We start from the raw sequence: 19,559 nt of genomic DNA, 5'->3' as shown, positions 1-19,559 counted from the left end.
ATCCCCATAACGGGGTGAGCTCCCATTGCTCGGTCCCAGCTCCTGCCAACCTAGCAGTTCGAAAGCACGTCAAAGTGCAAGTAGATAAATAGGTACCGCTCCAGTGGGAAGGTGAACAGCGTTTCTGTGCGCTACTCTGGTTCGCCCGTAAGCTGTCTGTGGACAAACGCCAGCTCCCTCGGCCTATAGAGCAAGATGAGCGTGCAACCCCAGAGTCATCCATGACTGGACCTAACGGTCAGGGGTACCTTTACCTTTACCTGCACCCCAAACCCAGTTTGAGCACTGGACTATTTAGATTGGCTGGGACACATTGGTCAGCTTAATGTCTGAGAGAGGGGCTAGGAGGCTAAAGGAAGAACAGCAGATTGAGTGATTATATTATCGGGGTGGGGGAGGACTTTTTTCACCATTTTCCAAAGCCAATAAGGATACATTTCTACTTCCGCTTCCAGCCAGCCAAGCCAAGCCAAGGAGACCAGGGACTTGTGGCTGTTCTCATGGGATGGGGGCTTGAGGCTGTTCAGTGGGGTGTCAATTAGGCAGGCATAAATCTGCAAAATGTTTGCATGGAAAGCCAGATCTTTGGAGCATTGCATCAGGAGCATTGAGGGTAGCTGCGTGGCCATGTGGAACCTAGCCAGGACGTCAGTTTCTGATTAATAAATAACAGTGTGCACACAGGTGTGCATTGGTCTCAGTGTGCAGAACTTTTCTCAAAAGAAGATGCATCTCTTGCTAGAGATCCCTGTGTTTTTTCTTGTAGTCCTCTACTCCTATTTAGAAGCTCTTGTCAAGCTTTTCATTCCCGTGAAGGAAAAATGTGTCAGCGGACAAATTGTTCTGATCACTGGATCCGGCCATGGGCTTGGGAGAGCCACTGCTTATGAATTTGCGAGGCGTCAATGCAAGTTAGTTCTGTGGGATATCAACAAGGTATGATTGCTTTATTACTAGGATTAGAGCTGGGTTAGTCTACACTGACTGGACCTTTTTCAATAGCATCCTCTAAAAGAATTCTAACTGGTTTTTGAGGCCCTTTCCCAGTGAGCTTTCAATCCCTTTCCACTTCTAGAATGGCGTTGAAGAAACTGCTGAAGAATGCAGGAGGCTGGGAGTCACAGCGCATGCTTTTGTGGTGGACTGTAGCAAGAAAGAGGACATCTACAGCGCTGCAGAGAAGGTGAGCCTTCAGATTCCCCCAAAGGCTTCCCCAACCTGCTATGATGCCAGTATCCTAAAGTTCAGCTCCTGCCAACCTAGCAGTTCGAAAGCATGCCAGTGCAAGTAGATAAATAGGTACCACTGCGGTGGGAAGGTAAACGGCGTTTCCGTATGCTCTGGTTTCTGTCACTGTGTTCCATTGCTCCAGAAGTGGTTTAGTCATGCTGGCCACATGACCCGGAAAGCTGTCTGTGGACAAACGCCGGCTCCCTCAGCCTGAAAGCGAGATGAGCACCACAACCCCATAGTCACTTTTGAAAGGACTTAACTGTCCAGGGGTCCTTTAGCTTTTTACCTAAAGTTCAGCAAATTATTAAATATTGCTATTTGTTATTTATATAATATCGCTATTTGTGCACACCCTCCTCCTCCTTTGGCAATCACTCGTAGCCGATTAAGATTGTCTTCCATAAACACGGTTTTAACAATGAGTCCGTAAGTGACTGTGGAGGCCAATTCTGGATCCACACGTCCTTCCACAGTGGGGACATTGGTTTCCAGGCGGGAGTTGATCACGGTGTGGATTTGCCAAGTGTGCCTTCCTCTTAGCATACTTCTCCCTTGCGTTCCCTTTTTAAGTTCAGAATAGAGTAGTTGCTTTGGAAGATGATGATCAGGCATCCGCGCAACATGACCGGTCCAATGAAGTTGGTGTTGAAGAATCATTGCTTCAACACTGGTGATCTTTGCTTCGGCCAGTACACTGATATTAGTTCGCCTGTCTTCAAATGAACAGGAATGGTAGGAGTGGTAAGTCACTGTCAAAGATCACTGAAATGGAGGCCTTGATAATGCCACTGCTAGGGTTTTGCCAACAGCATCAGCTTACTACACTTTTTAGTGATAGCTGATCCATGGCCATTTGATGTACCTTTGGGGCCTATTAATTTGGTGTGTATTTATTATTGGCTGGTTAACATGCAGGCCTGTCATTTCTTTCACAGGACTGTATTTGAATGGTAATGGTTTTCATTTCATATTATTGCTAGCTGATGAAGATTTATCATTGAAACAGTTCATTATCTTGAAAGACCTTTGACCTTTGACAGTGACCTACCACTCCCACCATTCCTGTTCATGGAACATTTATTTGATTCTTATTAGTTTGTGACTCCATGCACATATTATATGTCTTCTGTTTATGAATTCTGAAACAGTATAGTGTTATAAAAATATTGTCTGTATATTATTAGCTGACTTGTTGCTTGTTGTTGTTTAGAGTGTTCTGATTTGCAACACACAGGATTTTCTTTGGGTTATACCAAGTCAGATCATTGGACTTTCTAGCTCAGTATTGCGTGGCGAGTTCCCGCCCCCCACCAAGAATAAATAAACACATGAGACACCATAATTAAGGTTAATTGGGCGAATTAGGCCACAACTTTATTGAATTCAGGAATGAGAGGCATTGGCTTAGGCATTGGTCCTAACGACTATCCGGCTCCAGCCCATTTGCTGGAGACACGGTGAAGGGTTAACACTGATCGGGGGAGTCTCCTGCCGAGGCACGTCGACTAGGAGCTCCCCCGGGTCACCGCTCTGGGGCGTGCCTTTGGCCCACACCTCCATAGGCTTCGGACAGGGCCACGCCCCCCGGAGTCCTTTAACGGACCACCCTTCGTTCACTGGGGGGAGGTGATGGCGTTCCTCCCCCCTAACACATCCTCTTAACCCCTTCTTACCAATGCCTACCGCCAATGCCGAAGAGTTGTGACGAGTTGCTACGAGGTAGGCGAAAAACCAAAAGGCTGGAAATTGCCAATTGGGAAAAATTCCTACCATGCCCCTTGCGGCGACAGGCCGAAGCCCATAGCAAAGTCAGACCTACCTAAAGCCCAACTAGAGGGAGGGAGGGTGGGGAAACGTGGGGCTAGCCGGAGAAGAGAGGGCGAGCCCCCTCCGCTCCGGCCCTAAATAGGGCAAGCCACGCCCCCTCCAGCCAGCCGATTGGCTGGCCGGGAGGCGTGGCCGGACGGGATTCCCCTGCTCTCGCGGGGGCTGAGACCAGCCCCCGCTCACGTGGGGAAGGGCGTGATGCCCGCAACCCCACCTCCTGGGGCAGGCCCGGAAGTGGCTTTGCGTGGCGAGTTCCCGCCCCCCACCAAGAATAAATAAACACACGAGACACCATAATTAAGGTTAATTGGGCGAATTAGGCCACAACTTTATTGAATTCAGGAATGAGAGGCATTGGCTTAGGCATTGGTCCTAACGACTATCCGGCTCCAGCCCATTTGCTGGAGACACGGTGAAGGGTTAACACTGATCGGGGGAGTCTCCTGCCGAGGCACGTCGACTAGGAGCTCCCCCGGGTCACCGCTCTGGGGCGTGCCTTTGGCCCACACCTCCATAGGCTTCGGACAGGGCCACGCCCCCCGGAGTCCTTTAACGGACCACCCTTCGTTCACTGGGGGGAGGTGATGGCGTTCCTCCCCCCTAACACATCCTCTTAACCCCTTCTTACCAATGCCTACCGCCACCGAGCAGTCGCTCGCCGCCAATACTCTCATGCCTGAATCCACTCCCTTATCCCCTTAGCAATATCCATCAGCCAAACATCGTTACCAGCATCCGAAAGATGCACGCCATCATACCGGTAGAGGGCCCCAAGGTTGAAACGAATGCCCGGGTGGCCGATGACCAACCCCCCCAGGGCTGCCACTCTACGCACCACCGCCCGATCCAAGGCTTTCCTAGCCCTATTCATAGCTATCGGGCACCTGCAATCTCTCCAAACCCGCCTCTCCATCAGCGAGGCCCAAATAATTGTGACATTCGGGTAAGCTGCCTTCAGCTCCTCGAAGTCGCTAAAAATGTGCCACTGCAAATCAACTGCCTTCCTGTAGGCTAGGTCGTTTTCGCCTAATTGTATCAGCAAAGCGTCTGGGGGGCCCTCCACTGCTGCTCTGGCCTTAAATGCCGGCAGCATCTCGGCCCAGCGCATTCCCCTCCGGGAGACCCAGGAAATGGTGATGTCAGGTGGAAAGCCCAAGCGTGGCCCGAGACCGGAATTAATGGCACGGACCCTGGCCCAATGCACAATACTGTGCCCGATAATCCAGACGCGCACCCCCATGTCACCTGTAGGAAATTGAGAGAAAAGGCCAAGGTCAATCACCATCACAGATTCTTTCTCAAATAACGTTTGTACGCATCAGACTTCCAGCGACCTAAGTCCCTGATCCTTTCTGCTGTAAGACCCAGGTGCATTGCCGTGGTGGCTGCTCCAATCCTGAAAGAGTGTGCGGCAAAATCTGCTGCGGGGATGCCGCATGCTGCTAGCGCTAAGCGCATGACCCGGGTGAACTGGTGACGCGTCAAAGGTAAACCATCTGCGTGGATCAATAGAGGCCCTGCCGAGCTGACCCTCAGGGATAAGAAGCGCCTCGTGTCTTTTACTGGACATGGGCCAGGCATGCCGGTGGCCATCAGCTGAACCAGAGCCCCCCTCCCGTACTGGTCTGTTTTGGAGCTGCGTATCCGTATTACCAGGTCCTCCTGTGACAGGGTAACATCGCTTAACAGCAAGCCCCGGGAGAAACCGCGCTGACCCGCTTCATAAACTACCTCACCCACGCGCAGAGCTCCAAAAAAGGCAATGGAGAACGCCGATGAAAATAGGCGCGCCTCATACTTCGACCAGCATACTGCACGCAATTTTTTATGGATTTGGGAAAGGATGTCAAATGATATCGGCTTTCTCATATCGCAGTTTGGGGGCTGTAGCCTGCGCCAACCCTCTAACGTCCTTCGTATAACAAAATCGTCACAAGGATCTGTGGAAAATACCGCCTTGCAAAAGAATGAAATTGCTGCGGCTTGAAGGTTGAGGGTTCTAGGGGCGCGGCCCAAGCGTCTTAGGTAAACTAGGTAAGATAGCACCTCTGGCTTGACGGGAGGGGCATTGCTCTTGATGGCTCGGGTTTTGCCGCGGAATCTTAAAAAATCTGACCAAGCCTTCTTATACGATCTCAAAGTGGAAGGTGCCAGTGAGGCCATTACTCCCTGAATCACTTCTGGCTCCCAGGCCTCTGGTCCCCATGCCTCTGGTCCCCGAGACTCCAAAGATGTTCCGGGAACGGCTGCGGCAGAAGCTCTGCATCCGGTGCCAACGAGCGGAAGCGGTCCATCTGAAAGCAAGATAGGGCGTCCGCGATGTCATTATTTACACCAGGCACAAATTTTGCAGAGAAGTGGATGTTGAGCTCTAAACACCGGAGAACGAAGGAACGCAGGAGGAAGCCTACCCTCGGTGACCGTGCGACCTGCCTGGAAAGTACTGCCACGACGGCCTGATTGTCGGTGTGGAAGCACACCCTATGGTTACTAAAGGTTTCCGGCCACAGGTGCACTGCCACTACTATCGGAAAGAATTCCAGGAAGGTTAAGTCTCTGGTAATGGGGCCCCCTTGCCAGTCGGTGGGCCAGCGCTGCGCACACCATTGGCCCCTAAAGTAAACGCCAAACCCCAGAGAGCCCGAAGCATCCGAATGGACCTGAAAGTCAACCAGCAGCGACAAGTTGTCCTGCCACAGGGAAATGCCGTTGTAGTTCTGCAAGAACTTCAACCAGACTTCCAGGTCGGACTTCACTTCCTTGGATAGCCGAACCCTATGGTGAGGAGAACGCAGCCCTGCCGACAACTTCGCGAGGCGGCCGCAGAATGGGCGGCCAGGGGAAACCACGCGGCAAGCAAAATTTAAGTGACCTAACAGTGACTGGATTTGTCTGAGTGTAACTTTTCTTAGGGGGAGCAGCTGCCGAATGAGGTCACCAAGCACGATGAGTTTTTCCCTGGGAAGTTTTGAGGTCTGAGCGACAGTGTCCAGCTCAATACCTAAATAAACCATTGTCGTAGCCGGACCCTCCGTTTTGTCGGCGGCTAGAGGAACCCCCAGTTCCCTTGCTAATGATATAAAGGCTTCAAGGAGCTCTGAGCACTTAAGCCTGCTATTGGCCACGAGGATAAAGTCGTCCAGGTAGTACGACACGCCCTCGGCGCCGGTACGAAAGCGAAGCGCCCAGTCTAGGAAGGTGCTGAATGCCTCAAAGGCTGCGCAGGCCACAGAGCAGCCCATGGGCATTGCCTTGTCTACAAAATACGCCCCCTCAAATTTGAAGCCAAGCCACCGGAAATCTTCCGGATGAACTGGCAGGAGTCTAAAGGCCGACTCAATGTCACATTTTGCCAGCAGCGCCCCCTTGCCGAACTTGCGTATGAGCTGTACCGCTTGGTCAAACGTGGCATATCTAACTGTGCAGAGTTCCTGTGGTATCGCATCGTTGACGGACCCCCCCTTTGGGTAGGAAAGGTTGTGGATCATGCGATACTCACCGGGCAATTTTTTGGGGACTATGCCTAACGGGGATATATGGAGGCCTTCAATTGGAGGGACTAGGAAGGGGCCGGCTACCCTTCCTGCTTTAATTTCCTTACTAATTTTCTTTTGGGCGACCTCGGGCATCTCCCTCACTGATTTTTGGTTTGGAGGATCACCTGAATTGGGGGGAAAGGCTACTGGGATCCTGAAACCAGTACTAAAGCCCTCCCATAAGTATTGTGCTGCCGTCCTGTTAGGGTAAAGGTCTAAAAGGTTTTTTAGCGGGGTCAACTTGATGGGGGACCAGGCTAAGCCCAAACTGAAATTACTGTCTGCCACTCTGGGGTCCAAATGGCGCTCCGTGGCCACCTCTCGGTCCCTGGTTATAGGCGCCTCTCCCACCCCGAAAGGGCTGCCTCCCTTTAGTGCAGGCAGTGGCTGGGTGGTTGCCAAGGCATTTTTCGCACTCGTGGCTGTACTTACAGACAGCCCGTGCACAAACCCCCTTGTTGTACTCCCAGCACAGTCGCCTCTGCTTAGCAGCGGTCTTCCAAGTTCTTGACGACTCCTGGGGCTTCTTCTCCACGAAGGGACCCACGTGCTCTGACCAGTAATTTTGGTCCCTCAGATCCCAGCGCGTGGACGACAACTGTGAAGCATTTCTACGGAAATCTTCATCATAATTTAGGGCAGCAGTATCTCCCGCTAAATCCCGAGCCCTCCTGACATGAGCCAAGTACACAATCAAGTGCATCGCCCGCTTTGGATAAGCCGCGCTGACGACGCCCATGAACACCTGGAACCCATCCATCCAGTTATCGAAAGTACGTTCGGGTCTAGGTGTCCTATACCTGCGATTACCATACTTGCGCTTCTTCTCTCCTTTACCCATAAGCTTTGCTGGAGGTATCAGTCTGAATATATCTATAAAGTCCCCATTGAGGATTTTATTCCTCTTTCTTGGAGATAAATGAGAGCCTACGATGAAATCCGTAGACAGATTAGTGGACGTTTTAACGTCCTGAACCAATGCGCCATCCTTCCATTCAAGGGTCCCATTAAAGGACTTTCTGTAGGAATTGGCCCTTCTCTCATGCACCCATAAAGGAAGCCCCACGCAGTCCTCCCCGTGGCCCCAATACTCCTCCCTAGGAGCATCGCTATCCGAATCGGAAGAAGAAGAGGTACCTGAATCGTCCTCTGAGTCCGAATGCCTGCACTTCTTCTTCTTCTTTGAGGTGTGCTTCCTCTTCTCTTTCCTCTTCCCAGAGTGGCTCTCGGGTATGGCTTGATCCGGAACGGTGATCGCCTGCGCTGCTTGCGTCCCCAGGGCTTGCGTCCCCAGGGGTTCCTCATCGGAAGAAGAACTTGAGGCACCCTCGGCTGGTGCCGTCTGTAGTGGCGGGTTCTGAAAGAGACTTGGAACACCTGGATCCTTTTGCAGATTAGTAGCCCCAGGACAATGAACGCAAGCCTTACCCTTTCTGCCTCCCCTCGGGGCCCCTTTTGCCTTGCCCGGGACGGCCGACTGTGCGCGGGTATTCCTTTTGGGCCGGGGTGTTGACTCCTTGGCTGCTTTGAGCGCTGCCACCGTGGCTGCAGAAGTGCCGGGAAGTTGCACCTCGTTGAGTTGTGTGTCTGGAATGAAATCCTGTGTGAACGCTCTTGTTGCCTCCGGAACAGATACAGCCACCCGAGGTGCCGCTGGCGATGGTGCCCCAGGCGCCAGCACTGGTGCCGCTGCCACTTGCGCTGCCGGTGTCGCTGGGCCTTGTCCTGAAGATCTATGCCTATAGAAATCTTGAAACGCTGTGAAAAATTCTGCCAAGGCTTGAGGGTTACTTGGGATTACAAAAGGTTGGGGCTCCTCCTGATTCCCCTGAGGCCCCCCAGCTGCGGTGGAGTTTACTTGGTTACCTTGACCGGACATGATGTGATCTAGATTCTTGCTTATCTTGCTCAATGAAACACCAACCACGTGTAGCTCAGTATCGTCAGCACTGGCAAAACTTTAATGGAAAGATAGTTAACACACCCAACCGATCTGGTTCAATATTGTGCACACCAGTAAGACACCAGTAAGACACCAGTAAAACTCCCAATCACCTTAGTTCAGTATTGTCTGCACTCGACCCAGTAGCTCAGGATTGTATTCACTGGGTACCGACACCACGAATGAAGAGCACCAAACAGCGCTTTATTATATATATATATGTATTATTATTCTTATTGTTGTTAACTATATTTATTTATTTATCTATCGATTGCTGAATTGATTGATTGTAACTATATCGCAATTAAAATTGTTAAGCGCAGGTAAAGCAATGAATTGTATTGGAACTTAAGGCTCCTGCCTCCTATATAATTGACTTTATTTAAATTAGAGCAGGGAGGTAAATTGTCTTGTGAAAGCCAAATGAGTTGATTTTCAGGGCAAGCTCCTAATCAAATTAAATATATCTATATGTTAAGTATAACCGTGAGATGTTAAAGCACTTTAATTAAACCGTTGTAATAAACTATATGGGCAGGAAAGCTATAACCGATGCTCACAGTGCCTCAGTAAAACAAGAAATTAAGGACTTGCCAGGCAGGGAGGGGAGGGAAACCGCTTAAAGCCCTAGCAGACCTAATTAAGTGACCTAGTACCTGAAGCAAGTTCCAATTCTTTAACGAGGTAAATAAATGACTTGTAATACTATATATGGCCTCCAAATAACACAAGCACTTTAAAAAGGTCAATTATTCAGCTGTAATTGAGGGGGGCTGCAAGCGGAAAGGAATAATCCCAGGTGTTTTCCCCTAGTAAGATGGCGGCCGCTAGGCAAGCCACGTGGTATTCAATATGGCGCCGGGCGTACGGTCGCCTAGCAACGTTAGCGCCAATTGAAAAGCCGGCACACAGCTTCCTACGCGCTGCAGCCTATTCTAAAATGGCGGCCGTCGTCTGGCCACGTGGGCTATTTAAATGGCCAAGGACTCGTTACCTAGCAACAGTCAAAAATGCGGTCCAGAAACAATAAGCAAGGGGAGCAAGGAGAGTAACGCCACGGAACCCCCTCAGTCCGCAACTGCAAGCGCTGCCGACGCAGACGGGAGAAGAAGCGCTCCCTCCCTAGCTAATTAAATCGCAAACAGTGGCTGTGCCTGCCCTTCACTAACACTCAGCCGCTGCAGTAAAGGTGCCCCTTACCCCCTGCAAGGCAAACAAAGCAAAATAGACTCCCACAAACGAAGCAAAATAGCCGCACGCGATCAAGTGAAGCAGCGGCAAAACAAGCCGGTGCCCTGAATGGCAACGCTTAGGCGAATCGGGGCGCACTGAAGAGAAGCCCCGCAAGGGAAGCAACCGGGAAAGCAGGAAAATAAGCACAACAACAGGCAAAGGATCCCACTCTTAAGGTAAGCGCCCAAACCCCTCGCAAAAATTCCCCGCAATTAAAGCCGATACAACCTGAAGAGCCGGAGAGATGGAGGAAATTGCAGGAGGGCGGCCGCTCAAGAAGTAATCAGCTGGCCGGCGGCTGCCGGAGTCCCGCAGCTACGGGGTGACTGACGCGGAGACTGAAATCCACCAGCGGATCCGAGGGGATCAGAGGTGTAGCTGCAGCACGTGGGCAGCGGACGCGATGCTTGATCTTTCCTCTACCGATGGGTTCCTGAAGCGATCAGCTGGTTTGCGGGCAGGGGTTCCCTGCAGCGGGACGTGATACTTGATCTTCCCTGATCCACGCTGTCCTGCCGGAGTAGGAGTGGTTTTCCCTGGTGAATTGCTGCAGGCTGGCGGTAAGCGATCTGGAGGCAGGACAGCCGAAGCGGGGAGGAAGTCGCAGGAGGGAGGAAATTGCGAGGGGGAGGCTGCCAAGGAGAACCGCGAGAGGGAGGCTGCTCAGGAATCAATCAGCTGGCCGGCGGCCGCCCGAGCCCCGCAGCTACGGGGCGACTGAAGCGGAGATTGGAATCCAAAGGTGATCGAAGACACGTGGTGATACAAGCCCCTAAAAGGCACCCGAAGCGTTCTTCGCTGCAACGAAGCGTGACGAAACGTGGGGCTAGCCGGAGAAGAGAGGGCGAGCCCCCTCCGCTCCGGCCCTAAATAGGGCAAGCCACGCCCCCTCCAGCCAGCCGATTGGCTGGCCGGGAGGCGTGGCCGGACGGGATTCCCCTGCTCTCGCGGGGGCTGAGACCAGCCCCCGCTCACGTGGGGAAGGGCGTGATGCCCGCAACCCCACCTCCTGGGGCAGGCCCGGAAGTGGCTTTCTCATTCCATTTGTTTTATATTAAGTAAGTGGCGTTGCAAAGAGAGGTGTCTATTGCTCGTTGGCAGCTAGCCAAATTGCAGAGATATATTCAGTGGAGATTTGTGCATTAGGTCTCCCAGGGCAATGCACCAGTAAAAAAATAAAATATTTTTTAAAGTCCTGCACTATCTCAAAACCAGGCTGTTTCTCCTACCATCAAATCCTTCCACTTCACCTGAGAGAGACCCGTGGAGACATTTCTGTCCCACTCCTCTTCTCCGGAGAATCAGCTCTCTGCACTGCTCAGACTGGAGATCCCTCCCTGGTGGAGAGTTCTGGAGAGCTCAAAAATCTTGTTCCTAGTTTCGCGAAACTTTGTTTACTCCTAATAAATGCATTGCCCTTTTAAACCATCATCATAATCTTATTTGTATGTTGCCTTTCCATAGTAAAAACCATGCACAAGGCAGCTTACATGAAAAGATTTACATAAATACAAGTATAATGAAATTAGCCAAAAACAATTAACAAAACACATCACAAAGAACACAACCAAACTGAACAACTTCCACATAAATCATGAGATCTAAAAAAAATTATCAATAACAGCAAAAACAAAAAAACCCAACAACCCCACCCTGAAACAATACCCCGGCCAAAGAGTCTGTTCAGCAGCTTCAGCTTTTGTAGCTTGAGTCAGTCTGGAACCCTCCCTCCCAGGCCAGGTGGGAAAAGGCCTGAAAGGCAGGGAGCAGGTCTTCCAGGACTCACAGCCAAGATGGAATAATAAATGGAATAAAAACAGCCAATAATGAAAATAATGGACCAACTGGACTTCTTATGCTTTTTGTTTTAATTAGGGGTTCAGGACAAGATCCTGTCAAAGTTAAGCACTTACCCTAACCCTAACCCTATTGACTTCAATGGGGGGGAAAAGAAATTTAACAATAAAAAATTGCTTTATGCTACAATCTAGTACCCACCTGCCTGGGAGCAAGCCTTATTGAACTCCATAGGATTTCATTCGGGCTAGACATGCATAGAATGGCACTGTTATGACTTCATTAACCCACTCAGCAGGGTCAATGACAAAGGTGAGTCATGCAAACCTACCTGTCCATACTCACTGGCGATAGCAAAATGAATATGAGAAATTCAAGAAAGTTGCAATCCTGGCACATACGCTTGTGGAGATTGAGGCACAGGATCATCCTACATTTCTGCATAAAATTTGAATGTGCTTATTTATATTTACAGTATTGATGCCCCTGGGAAAGGAAGGCATTGGGCAGCTGCTAAAGGTGTTCTGTGCTGACCCTGTGCTTTGCAGTGTGTCCAACCACCATATAAGCAAACTAATGTTTTTTTTTTTTTTAAAGTTTCTAAAGAGAGGATCTAGGCCAGGGGTGTCAAACTCAAATTCATTGGGGGCCGCATCAGCAGTTTGGTCACCCTCAAAGGGCCGGTTGCGCTCAATATAAAAACAAGTGGAGGTTTCCTGAATGCATGTAAAGTGGAGGTTTCCTGTGTAGAACGGCCGGCAGACGTTCTCTGGCTTGTAGGCTGCCGCGCATGCGCTGAAGAGGCGGCTTTCTTGTGTCAAAAAAAAAAGCGAGAATAAAAGGTGAAGGCTGGCGGCCGGCGGCGGCTACACGGGCCACATGACGAGGTCTGACGGGCTGGATTCGGCCCGCGGGCCTTGTGTTTGACACCCGTGATCTAGGCAATACAGAGCTTGCCACAAAAGACTCGGGGGCTCATGCCCTAAAACCCTAATCTAACCTCCTGTAATCTGTAATTTTATTATTATTATTATTTGCATTTATTCATTCCATACATCATAAAATGACTCAGGGCAGCTAAACACCTCTGCCCTATATTACTCCCTTTCTTTTAAGGTGAGAAAGGAGATTGGTGATGTGGACATCTTGATGAACAACGCTGGGGTGATCTCCCCAACAGACGTGCTGTCAACTGAGGATCAAGCCATCCAAAAAATGTTTGAAGTCAACATCCTTGCTCACTACTGGGTAATAAAGAATCATTAAGCACAGCCTTGTTGCAAGAACAGCCCTATGAGCACATCATTGTGTAATGGGAGGTACTGACAATGCTTGCCATGATCTCCTGCAGCCTTCAGGCAACCTACTGGCCTCCAGATTACTTGAATGACAAGCTTTCATGGTAGTCCTGGCAGGGGCTGATGGGAGTTGTAGTTCAAAACATTTGGAAGGTGCCATGCTGGCGAAAGGGCGGACTACTCTCTCACATGGATAATGTTGGAGCGTTCCCATGAGTGCCACAGGGCAGGCTGGTGTTATGTTGTTGGAAAAGGCGATCATCTCCCCTGCCCCCCAGTTATATTTTATTAAATTTTCAAAAACAATCACATATACACTCCAATGCATAATATTTCTTTTCTTTTCTTTTGCTGGCTTCCCACCCCAATTTCCATCATCTGATGTGACATTACACCTGAATGAAAAGATGCAGCGTGGTTCAGCGCTGTTTTATTAGCACAGTGCAGCACTATTTCGTTTTTATTTCTGCATCTGGTTTTCAAATTTATACCATAAATTGTTCTGCTCATCCTATGGATTGAAGAAGTGTGATATTAAATAACGCATGTAAATAAAGAACTAGGGTCCTTGCTCCTTGCCCCTCCGCACTGTAATTGCCACTTGGACTTGGAAGACGGGAGAGTGGAACCTACGCGACTGCATTGGCCCCTACGGAATAAAACCCACTTCAGAATAAATAAAGGAAACTAAGAACAAACAAACCTGAAACAACAACAGCAGAGCTGGTCCAACAGTCGCTACCTGCTTTACTAAACGGCTGACTTCTCTGGAAAGTTACCAGGGCCGTCTTACCCATAGGTGCTAGGGGTGCAGGGCACCCGGGCGCTGGGCTTTCAGGAGTGCCAGGACGAGATTTGGAGTCCGGGGATTGGGAAGAGCCGACAGCTGCTGCCGAGTGGAGCAGATCCCATCGGAGCGCCGCAGCTCTTCTGCGGGCGAGCGAGCGCTGAGGCAGCTGGCGGCTCTGCCTTCCTGTGCGCCTGGGATTGGTGGGCCATTAAGAGGCCCGCCCAGCCACTGCTGGCTCGGGCTCCTCTGTTGCTGCTGAGATGGCTGTCCTAAGGTGGACCTCGCCGGCCCGTCCTAAAAAAAGGTCAACAACTCTGGGCAAGCTGGAGGGGAGGGTTGCTGGGCGGATCTTTGCACCCCGGCGACGCATATGCTTAAGACGGCCCTGAAAGTTACCCCCCTTTCTTTTTAAACTTTCAGACCGCGAAAGCATTTCTACCGACCATGATGAAGAACAACCACGGCCATATCATCACCGTGGCTTCTGCTGGGGGACACATAGTGGCTCCATTCCTCGTGGCTTATTGGTGCGTATTTAAGAGAGACATTTCCCCATCAGCAGAAATAAAAGAAGCCATAAAATAATACCCTACTCTTATTAAATTTGTGAGTAAATTTACCTGTATTGGTTTTATTTGCCCCACAACTGATTTTATATGGAATCTTACCTTTTGAGAAATGAAGCTTATAGGAAGAATACTTTGGATGAGATCCAGCTTTTTCTTCCTCCCCTCTCCCAGTGTGCACCCCAGAAATGTTTTCCCGAGGGTCCCCCAGCTATCTGGAGGACATTCTGAGTGAGTGTGAGGAGCAGCCACAGAGAGGACGGGGGGTGTGTGTGTTCTGTTGTGCAAGTGGACATTTGCCACACAAACGGAATGGCAGTTCCCATTCTAAATGCAGCTCTTGCTCCTGTTTCAGAAGCTGCACCCGTGGATTCCCAATGGTGTGGTGCCATTTTCTGGGAGCATGAAAGTCTGTGGTGTGGAAGGCAAGGGTTCAGAAGTTCTGGAATTCAGGCAGAAGCTCTTTGGACTACATCATAGGTGTCCAGCCAAGGCCAATACATACTTGAAGTCCATGAGCTTGCGATTCTTAATTTATATACAGTGGTACCTCAGGTTACAGATGCTTCAGGTTACAGACTCTGCTAACCTGGAAGTAGTACCTTGGGTTAAGAACTTTGCTTCAGGATGAGAACAGAAATCGCACGGTGGCAGCAGGAGGCCCCACTAGCTAAAGTGGTACCTCAGGTTAAGAACAATTTCAGGTTAAGAACGGACCTCCAGAACGAATTAAGTTCTTAACCCGAGGTACCACTGTACTAGGGACGCAGGTGGTGCTGTGGGTTAAACCACAGAGCCTAGGACTTGCCGATCAGAAGGTCAGCGGTTTGAATCCCTGTGACGGGGTGAGCTCCTGTTGCTCGGTCCCTGCTCCTGCCAACCTAGCAGTTCGAAAGCATGTCAAAGTGCAAGTAGATAAATAGGTGCCGCTCCGGCAGGAAGGTAAACAGCGTTTCCGTGCGCCGCTCTGGTTTGCCAGAAGCGGCTTAGTCATGCTGGCCACATGACCCGGAAGCTGTCTGTGGACAAATGCTGGCTCCCTCGGCCAATAAAGCGAGATGAGCGCCGCAACCCCAGAGTTGGTCACGACTGGACCTAATGGTCAGGGGTCCTTTACCTTTACCTTTTTACCCTTGTACTGATTCTTGGACCAGAGGTCCCCACTTTGGTGAACAGCGCATTGATGCCACCAAAGCTACAATGAAAGTACCATGAAATGCAATAAGCCAATCATTTGTCAAAATTATGATACATGTAAGGCAGTGGAATCACAGCATCGGGCAGGGGTGGGGAAATTGTGACCCTCCATATGTTGCTGGACTCTCAACTCCCATCAGTCCTGGTCAGCATGGCCAATATAGTGAGGGATGATGGGAATTGCAGTCCAGCAACAGTTGACGCACCACCATTTCTCGATCCCTGATGCAGTAGGAGAAGAATAAAATAATTCCCTCCCAAACTAAAGGATTGCAGAGTGCTCTCGCCATTTCCACATCCCGCATGCTTAGGAGCTAGAAACCTGAGCCCAGTCAACAAGAGATCACCATAACCATAGTCATCTTACTTTAACCAGAGGAACTGAGTGGTGCTTGATTGCTAACCTAAAGCTAATTCTCATGACCCTGGGATTGCTGAGTGGGAGAAGATTTCACTGAATATCCAAATCCCAGTTGGCCAAAATGTGCTTCCAGTAGCTGAACAGCAGTTGAGTGGCAAAAGCACATGCATACATTGTAAAATTCGCATGTAGGAGTAAATATACAAACGATCTGAAAAGTAATTGTAATGAACAGATTGCGCTAGTAGGATTGCAAGAAGTTTTGTAAGGATGATTATTTGAAATATTGCAAGAAAGACTATGAGGAGAACTATTAGTTAATGATAATAAAGAGTAATAGAGAAGTTAAGAAATGCAGAATAAGTGATAAAGAACAGAAAATCATCAGAGGTGTTGACGGAAGTCTAAAATATTGTATAAGACAAGAAGTTATATTATATGATTGTTGGAGATGATATGTAAAAAAAACTAATAAAAATGTATATTTAAAAAATATAAAATTAGCATGTGGAGAAGCAGCTCATAAGTCTACTCTATAACAAATACAATCACTCCATATGTGTAGGTCTGAGGTTCGTGAGGGCCGACAGCTCTAAAACAGCTGCATGTTGTCCCTGAATATTTGTGATGTTTCATGTGAGATTTGTATTATATAGAAGGCAATCATGATCATCCAGCCACTAAGCTATGTCCAAAATTTCTCGTAGCTCGTCCAAATTCGCCGCAGTTGGGCTCCACCGAGCTCTGACAGAAGAGCTGTCTGCATTGAAGAAAGACGGGGTCAAGACTTCATGCATCTGCCCTATGTTTATAAATTCTGACTTTGTCAAAAATCCGTCGTCAAGGTACTGAATAAGAAAGGTGTGACATTGACATTTAGAAAAATCCAATGTTAAAAGTGCCCTTTTGTAGTGCCAGCCATTTAGTCCTTCCTTTCCTTTTGTTCCATCTATTGTTGTGTCCCAGATGTCTTTTTTTTAATTGAACATTCATGATGATTTGTGCTTATCAAGATGTTATTTTGGCGGTTGTCAGGGAACTGCCATTGGAGCCAGGGGGAGAGGGAGGGCTCCAGAGGGATTCCGGAGAGCGTCCCGGGATGGAGAGAAGCAGCACATCTTCTGGGGAAGGAAATCAGCGTAGCACCAGTGGAGAAGGGGGGCAGATGGGGGAATTGGCGAGGTGGCTCCATGACTCCTCGCCGGGGACCAGCGGGGAGAGCACGGGTCCTCCGCTGCCCACACCCTCTCTGCGCAGAAGGCTTCCGCGCAGGGAGAGTAGGCGGAGACTAGGCGTCAAAGAACTTCTTTGCTGGAAGAAGTTCAAGAAACGCCCACTGACGGATTCTGCCAGCGATTGAGACAGCCACGGGTGAGTGGCTGTCCGGACAGAAAGGGTTCACTCAGGCAACCCAGCCAGGTGTGGCTCCGATTTACGCACGAGCAACCCCTAGAACCATTACAGCGGTCATACATAATATCACTTTCAATACTCTTTTTGCAGGTCATACTGCTTCATTTCCAACAGTAACTTCCTGCTGAAATCCTGTAACTTTTCACGCCACAGATTATATCGGTGGCATGGCTTGGTTTTTTGTCGTGCTTTCCAGACAGCAATAATGTGGTAGGTGGTATTGGGGAAGCGTCGCAGAACAACAAATAAAGCAAAATAAATCCACCACTAAAGCACTTTTATAGCATCAGAGAGCATGTTGCAGAATATTGCTGCAATAAAATAACAGTCTGGAGTGGCCCAGCCTCTTTTAAAAATAATCTGAGTTTCCATTTAGATTTGTTTCAGGTCGTTCAGTTAAAAGAAATCCTCCCCTACCTTCTCCTGTGTTTTGGCTTCATTTACCTGTGCTCCAGGCCTATCATGTGAGCATCATCTCATTGCCTGATTTTTGTACTGGTCGCAAGTTCCAAGCCTTGACCTTGCAAAGAATATGCAAATAGAATGTTGCTTTTTTCCTCTCTAACTTCAGATTAATGCCTCCATTGGAGCCTGAAGAAGTTGCAAGTCAAGCAATGAAGGGAATTCTAACCAATGAGAGCATGATTTTCATCCCACGATTTCTGAAAGTCAGTGTCATGCTGGATAGGTAAGTATGCTGAAAAATTAAAGCCAACTGCTAAATGTACTTTTTTAAAAACAAAAAACATAAACACTTTTGGCCTAATTCATGTGTCTGTTGCTTTCAGAGTGTTACTTCCAGGTAGACAAATGACAGGGAACATATAGGTCTTCACATGTTGTTAGACTGTAACCTCAGTCACCCCTTACCATTGCTGTGCTGGCCACAGCTGATGGGAGTTGAAGTCCAACATTTAGAAAGTTGCAGGATGCCCAACATTGAAATAGGTAGTCAAAACTAATATATCTTCCTCTTTTCTCCAGGTTCCTTCCAGCTCGTGGAGCTAAAGCTTTGTGGAAGCTGAATAAACTTAAATTTGATTTTACCATTGGATACAAGGACAAGGAAAACTAAGGGGATGGGATTCCTGTTTTTAATTGCTTTTAACTCTTTGAAGCTTTAATTCTGGATAAAATCTAATCTGTTATGAAACCTATCATACACCTCCTCCTTGTAGCAAGTAGCTCCATCAACCTATCTATGTATGAATGGCATGGAGAAATCAACTTTTCCTTGCAACTGAAACGATGTCTTCCTATCTCTTAAGAATGGTGTAATCCAGAGTTACCATAAGTTACCATAATCCAGAGTTACCATAAGTTTCCTTCCTCTCTAAACAAAGAAATAATAATGTTTTGTATCATGAAATGAATGAAGCCTCTAACTCAGTTCTTTCAGGGAGAAATGCAAAATGTCACTGGACGATGGATGAGGCATTTACAACTTTCCCCTTGAAGTATGAAATAATGCAGCAGAACCCAATAAACATGAGTGTGAAATATGGTTTTCCTACTGTGTGATCATGGATGTAATGTTGGTGGGAGACAGGGAAGGATGTCTCCTTCATACTTTACAAACTATGCTAGGAAATATCAGGATCAAACAACATTAATAGCATGAATATTTATGTGTGCCCACATTTTTTCACTCATGTGATCCTTTGTTTTGTGCCTGGAAAATGCATGTCACAATGGCAAGTAATTTAGTATTTCCTGCTGAGTGCCTACAAACAGATTACATGAAGTGTATCTGGCTGATTTTACCCATTCCTGGATGTTTCTCTCCCATCGAAACCAACCTTTGCCACTGTATTACCATTAGCATGGCGTCAGTCATTGCCCCTGTAATTACTGCCGTTATCAGTGAATCATACTTTCTACTTGCATGTCAAGTTAATATTGCCCTGCCATTTCTTAATTAATTCTATGGCTAAACATTTGAATTGCAGATATATCATGATTTGTGAAATAAGGGCGGAACTATGTAGAGTCGAACAGTAGGGCTGGGCGATACCTAGTTTTCAATATCATGATATATCACCAGCTAAACATCACAATGGACTTGTATATCACAATGTCTGAAATAAGGATGGAGCTATGTAGAGGCATTGGCTGGCCTCACGGTTTCCCCCACATTGTGATTTTTGCATAGTGTATACACACCCACAAACACACACACACACACACACACACACACACACACACCATGATTCACAATATATTGCCAGGTCAAAAATTATGAAACCAGTATCACAATATGGATTTCCAACCAGTTTTGGATGATATATTGATATATCGCCCAGCCCTTGTGGAGACATGGCAATAGCAAAGCCTGGATAGCTCAGCTGGTGCTGGTAATGCCAAGG

General features: G+C 48.5%; 1 protein-coding gene across 1 annotated transcript; it reads left to right on the top strand.

Annotated features, from left to right (window-relative positions):
* Positions 1 to 686: 686 nt before the first annotated feature.
* Positions 687 to 18,693, top strand: LOC308485357 (estradiol 17-beta-dehydrogenase 11-like). Its single transcript, XM_081021177.1, has 7 exons — positions 687 to 936; positions 1,076 to 1,183; positions 12,685 to 12,816; positions 14,077 to 14,183; positions 16,488 to 16,625; positions 17,765 to 17,881; positions 18,178 to 18,693. The coding sequence occupies exons 1-7, from the start codon at positions 727 to 729 to the stop codon at positions 18,266 to 18,268; spliced, it is 903 nt and encodes a 300-aa protein (XP_080877303.1). The 5' UTR covers positions 687 to 726; the 3' UTR covers positions 18,269 to 18,693.
* The last annotated feature ends 866 nt before the right edge of the window (positions 18,694 to 19,559 follow it).

Source organism: Podarcis pityusensis, assembly GCF_964106645.2.
Source record: "Podarcis pityusensis genome assembly, chromosome: 9".
In the NCBI taxonomy this organism is placed as follows: domain Eukaryota; kingdom Metazoa; phylum Chordata; class Lepidosauria; order Squamata; family Lacertidae; genus Podarcis; species Podarcis pityusensis.
This window is presented reverse-complemented; position numbering and strand designations above follow the sequence as displayed.